The 5,968-nt window shown below is 61.9% G+C and overlaps 1 protein-coding gene across 1 annotated transcript; it reads right to left on the reverse strand.

The window, feature by feature from the left end:
- Nucleotides 1–2,768: 2,768 nt before the first annotated feature.
- On the reverse strand, nt 2,769–5,597 carry LOC144954718 (uncharacterized; the record flags this gene model as incomplete). Its single annotated transcript, XM_078885156.1, has 2 exons — nt 2,769–4,759; nt 5,561–5,597. Coding segments are annotated over 2 exons (2,028 nt in total), but the record flags the coding sequence as incomplete, so codon positions are not given.
- Between the last annotated feature and the right edge of the window lie 371 nt (nt 5,598–5,968).

A 5,968-nucleotide genomic window follows, 5' to 3' on the forward strand; every position in this document is an offset into this window, starting at 1 on the left:
TCTCATTTTTATGCTATCGGCATACCCCATTTTCATTGATTTTACCCGAAATTAACTCTGTCACTTATGATTGCAAGTTGTTGCGAGTCAGTGACTGCTTTAGTGTTAAACTATGCTGCTGTATTTTTAAGATAGTGTGTTTATAATATAATTTTATGTAGATATCCACATTTATTTAACATTTCTCTTCTGCAGTTTTTATTGAAAATGTCATATTTGATGCCAGATTTGGAATCAGCACCCCAACATTACCTTGAAACCGTTGGAATACCTTGTGCCAGAAGAAGTGTGTTGACCAGTGAAATAGATCATGACGTTTCGATCGCAACACAAGCAATCGTCATCAGGTGAGACAACCACTTCAAGAAAGCGCCTCCTACTTTCAGCAGTTCTTCTACCTATGAGACTTTACCGAAAAAAGCAAAGTGTAGGTTTACACCATTGGAACCTCATTTGCCAGTAAAAAATATGATAATTGTTTTTTTACCCTTCTATCTGGCAACAAAACTGACACCTTTTTTTATAGATAGAAGGGTCAAAAACCAATTATCATATTTTTTACTGGCAAATGAGGTTCCAATGGTGTAAATGTTTACCCCGAGCTCTCATACTCTGATGGTGCATTGTCTTTGAGTTGTGCGCATTTTGGCGTCATCTGGTCCAACCCATGTGAGACTAGGCTCTAAGGAAAGCTGTCTCGGGTGTGGACCAATCAACTTCAAGGACAGTGCATACATTATCAGAGTTGTGTTTTTTGTTTGCATTATGACTGCAGGTATTGTGGTCTATGCAAACATGACTCCTCGTAAAAAAGGTGTCAGTTTTGTTGCCAGATAGAAGGGTAAAAAACCCAATTATCATACTAGCAGGTGATTTACCAGGGTATTACTGGTAGTAGTAGGTTCTGTACCATTCTACGATCCACCATCCCATCTCTTTGCTGCGATGTGAGTATTCTCCACTGACGTTTTGCTTTTCAGGGACGTATCCTGGGCGTACATCGGGGTATGGCCTGCCTGTGTACCTGTGTGTGTGCCTGTGTGTGTGTGTGTGCCTGTGTGTGTGTGTGTGCCTGTGTGTGTGTGTGCCTGTGTACCTGTGTGTGCCTGTGTGTGTGCCTGTGTGTGTGTGTGCCTGTGCCACTTAGTGGCGAATGGCGGTTGTTGTTGTTGTTGTGTGCCTGTGTGTGTGTGTGCCTGTGTGTGTGTGTGTGTGCGTGTGTGTGCCTGTGTCTGTGTGTGCCTGTATGTGTGTGCCTGTGTGTGTGTGTGCCTGTGTGTGTGTGTGCCTGTGTGTGTGTGTGCCTGTGTGTGTGCCTGTGTGTGCCTGTGTGCCTGTGTGTGTATCTGTGTGTGCCCGTGTGTGTGCCTGTGTGTGGTGCCTGTGTGTGTATGTGTGCCTGTGTGTGTGCCTGTGTGTGTGCCTGTGTGTGTGTGTGCCTGTGTGTGTGCCTGTGTGTGTGTGCCTGTGTGTGTGCCTGTGTGCCTGTGTGTGTGCCTGTGTACCTGTGTGTGTGTGTGTGCCTGTGTGTGTGTGTGCCTGTGTGTGTGCCTGTGTGTGTGTGTGCCTGTGTGTGTGCCTGTGTGCCTGTGTGTGTGTGTGTATCTGTGTGTGCCCGTGTGTGTGCCTGTGTGTGGTGCCTGTGTGTGTGTGTGCCTGTGCGTGTGTGTGCCTGTGTGTGTGCCTGTGTGTGTGTATCTGTGTGTGCCCGTGTGTGTGCCTGTGTGTGGTGCCTGTGTGTGTATCTGTGTGTGTGCCTGTGGGGAGTGGTGGGTGTAGTGGTTGGCGCTACGCTGCGCTACAAACCTGTCAACCTGAGTTCGATTCCCGCTCACGGCCGACACCAGCAGTGACGTTTATCTGAAACGGTTCTGGGCCTCCCCTAGGTCGACTCAGCCTCAAATGAGAACCTGGTGCAGTGCTTTAAAAAAACGTCTCCACTTGGGAGACAAAGGCGGCCGGGCGTGGTGCTGGCCCACCCACCCCCTCGTGTGCCGTGCCGGCCTTCATAGGTGCTCGCTAACAGCACTTGTCCCTACAGTCTGTTAAGGCTACACGGGGGATCTTTGTCTTTGTGTATGAGTGTGTTTCTGCGCCTGTTGTTTGCCGGAGCCAGGAGGCTGAACGCGCCGATTCGTCAATCCGTCCGTCGTTCTCTCTGGCAAATCGTTCGCCCGTCTGCTGCGTGTCTCTGTCCGCTGCCTGTCTCTGTCTGCCGCGTGTCTCTGTCTGCTGCGTGTCTCTGTCCGCCGCGTGTCTCTGTCTGCTGCGTGTCTCTGTCTGCTGCCTGTCTCTGTCCGCCGCGTGTCTCTGTCTGCTGCGTGTCTCTGTCTGCTGGGTGTCTCTGTCTGCTGCCTGTCTCTGTCCGCGTGTCTCTGTCTGCTGCGTGTCTCTGTCTGCAGCGTGTCTCTGTCTGCTGCCTGTCTCTGTCCGCGTGTCGACCTTGGCTTCATCTAATCCGCTAAATCCATCCGTCCGCGCACCCTCATCCCCTCCAATATCATCACGAACCCCTACACACCACCGCCGCCATTGTTACCACCGCCGCCATTGTTACCACCGCCGCCATTGTTACCACCGCCGCCATTGTTACCACCGCCGCCATTGTTACCACCGCCGCCATTTCCCTTCCACTTCCTCCTCCTACTGCCCCTCCTCCTCCTCACTCCCTCCCTCTCCTCCTCCTACCCCTTCTCCTTCTGCCCCCTCCTCCTACTCCTCCTCCCTCCTCCTCCCCCTCCTCCCGCCCCCCCCCTGCCCCCTCCCCCTCACAGGGGGAACACCATGAACGCGGTGAAGGCGGCGTGCACGTGCTCCGCCGCGTACAGCGCCGCCGCCTCCTCCGAGGGGATCTGCAGCCAGAGGCGGTCGCCCACCACCAGAGGCAGGGCCACGGCTCCCGACGCGTGGTCGACCATCCCTCCTCCACCTCCTCCACCACCACCTCCGCCTCCGCTGCCATTCCTGCCGTTCCCTCCTCCATCGTCTCCTCCTCCTCCGGCCCCGCCGCCGCCACCGTCCCCGTCGTCGTAGGTGAAGAGCACGGGCTCCCCGTTGCGGACGAGCGCCACCCAGGCGCGGCTGCCCCGCACGTGGAAGCTGAAGGAGACGTAGTAGAGGCCCCCGGCGGGGCACGTGAACACGCCGCTGGGCACGTCGTAGGCGTCCTCGCCGTTGTAGAAGACCTCGTCGAACACGATCGGAGTCCCCGCCGGCGGGTACGCCTCCGACAGGCGCACCGAGAACGCCGACCGGGCCGCCGGCTGCTGCTGCTGCGGTATCTGCTGCTGCTGGTGCTGCTGCTGGTGCTGCTGCTGGTGCTGCTGCTGCTGAGCGTGAAACTGGACCTGCATCTGCTGCTGCTGCTGTTGCTGTTGCTGCTGCATCTGCATCTGCTGCTGCTGCTGCTCGGGGAAGGGAGCGAATGGCAGGACGGGAACCTTGACGGCGCTCATGTAGTGGTGGTGGTGCACGTGGTGCTCCTTGACGCCCACCATCTTCTTCGCCACCTTGACGACGGCGCCGGGCGGCGCGTCGGGAGGGCCGCGGGAGGAGGCGGCGGCGGGCTCCGGCCGGTAGGCCACGCCGACTCCGACCGACGGGCCCAGGTCGGCCTCCCCGTCGAACCCGCCGCCCGGCCGCAGGGGCATCGTCCGGCCCTGGAGGTCGCCCAGGAGCTCGCGGTCGACGGGCGAAGGCGGCGGTCCCGGCGGGCCGGGCGGCCCCGGCGGACCGGGGGCGCCGATGGGGCCTCCGTCCCGAGGGCCGCACTCGCACGACCCCGGCGAGCCCGGTGACCCCGGCGAGCCGGCGTGCCCCTTGCTGCCGGGCCACCCCTTGGGGCCGCGCTCGCCCCGGGGCCCGCCGGGGCCCGCCGGCCCCACAGGACCCGCGGGGCCCTCGGGACCCACGTCTCCCACGGGGCCCGGCCCGCCGGCTTCCCCGGCGGGGCCACGATCGCCTGGCGCGCTGTCCCCGCCCGGAGCTCCGACGGACCCCCCTTCGCCCGGCGCTCCCCGCGGGCCCGGGGCCCCCCGCTCTCCGGCGAGGCCGTCGACCCCGGGCAAGCCCGGCTGCCCCTCCGGCCCCGGTTCCCCCTTGGGCCCCACGTGACCCTCGGGGCCCTCGGGGCCGGGTGGCCCGGACTCGCCGCGGCCGCCCTTCGCGCCGGGCGGGAGCCTGCCGGGCAGGCCCGGCTTCCCCTGGAGGCCCCGGTGGCCCTTCTCCCCCGCACGCCCCGGGGCGCCGTCCCTGCCCGGGCTGCCCATCCCGGGGAGGCCCAGCGGCCCCGGGAGGCCGGGCTGCCCCGGGGGCCCGCGGCTCCCCGGCTCCCCCTTGGCGCCGGGCGCGCCCGCGGGCCCCTCGGCCCCGTCCATGCCGGCACTCCCCGGGACTCCGACGCCCGGGGGCCCCTCCGCTCCGGGGGGGCCCCGCGGCCCCGGGGACCCCTCCCCCCCGTCCCCCCCGTCCCCCTTGTCCCCCTTGGGCCCCGGCAGGCCCTGGGGGCCCTGGTGGCCCTTGGGGCCGGGGGTCCCGGCGCGTCCTGGGACTCCGGCGGGACCTTTGTGGCCGGCTACCCCGGGAGGTCCGGCGAGCCCCGGGTGTCCGCGGCTCCCCGGCGAGGGGGTCCCGGGGCTCCCAGGGGCCCCTGGGGGGCCCGTGGGGCCCGGGGGCCCGGCCTGGCCCACTCCCGGCAAGCCCGGGTGTCCGGGGGGGCCCTTCAAACCGCGCGGGCCGGGCTGCAGCACCACGGGAACTTCTGTGGAGGGAGGAGAGCAGAGGGGTGGTGGTGGTGGTGGTGGTGGTGGTGGCGGTGGTGGTGGCGGTGGTGGTGGTGGCGGTGTTAAGGTTTATTGGTGGTGGTGATGGTGATGGTTGTGCTGCTGGGGGTGGTGATGACAATCTTAGCTTATCCGAATGGTGATCATGGTGATGGTGGTTGTATTGGTGGTGTTGGGGGTTGTGGTGGTGGTGTTAAGGGTTGGTGGTGGTGATGGTTGTGTTGCTGGTGGTGGTGATGAAAATCTTAGCTTATCCGAATGGTGATCATGGTGGTGGTGGTTGTAGTGGTGGTGTTCGGGGTTGTGGTGGTGGTGGTGGTGTCGGAGTTGGCGCACTGCACTTCCAACCCGGTGGTGATAGTGATCGTAGTGGTGATGGTGGTGGTGATGATAGTGATAGTAGTGGTGATGGTGGTGGTGGTGATAGTGATAATAGTGGTGATGGTGGTGGTGGTGGTGATAGTGATGATGCTGGTGATGGTGGTGGTGGTGATAGTGATCGTAGTGGTGATGGTGGTGGTGATGATAGTGATAGTAGTGGTGATGGTGGTGGTGGTGATAGTGATAATAGTGGTGATGGTGGTGGTGGTGGTGATAGTGATGATGCTGGTGATGATGGTGGTGGTGGTGATAATGATAGTAGTGATGATGGTGGTGATAGTGATGATGGTGGTGGTGACAGTGGTGGTGACATTGATGACACTGCTGCCGCTGATGCCGATGATGATGATGCTCCATCCCTCCCGCGACACCGAACCACCGACGGATATCCTTCTCACCGATCCACTTCTCCTTGAGTTTACCCTTCACCGGTGGACGGGGGCCCACCCCGCCCACCCCCACCACCCCCACTCCCGCGTACGTCGCCTGCTTCACGAACGTCTGGGGGGCCCTCCCGCCCCCCGCCACGGAGAACTGCGACTGAACTCCAGAGGAGGAGGAGGAGAGCACGGGGCCTGAGGCGTCCGGGTAGTAGCTGGAGCTCACGGACGCCACCAGGAAGGCCAAGATGGCGGCCATGCGGAGCGCTGATGGCGGCGGCATCGCGACCTGAGGGGCGAAGGGGGAGAGGTTTTGGGTCGGTGACAGAGGTCGCAACCGGGTACCCGATACCCGTACCCTACCCGATACCCGGCTACCCGTACCCGGCCGGGTACGGGTAGCCGTTTGCGACCCTGGTGCGGCCG

The sequence above is a fragment of the Lampetra fluviatilis genome, unplaced genomic scaffold (assembly GCF_964198595.1).
Source record: "Lampetra fluviatilis unplaced genomic scaffold, kcLamFluv1.1 SCAFFOLD_357, whole genome shotgun sequence".
NCBI classification, from domain to species: Eukaryota; Metazoa; Chordata; class Hyperoartia; order Petromyzontiformes; family Petromyzontidae; genus Lampetra; species Lampetra fluviatilis.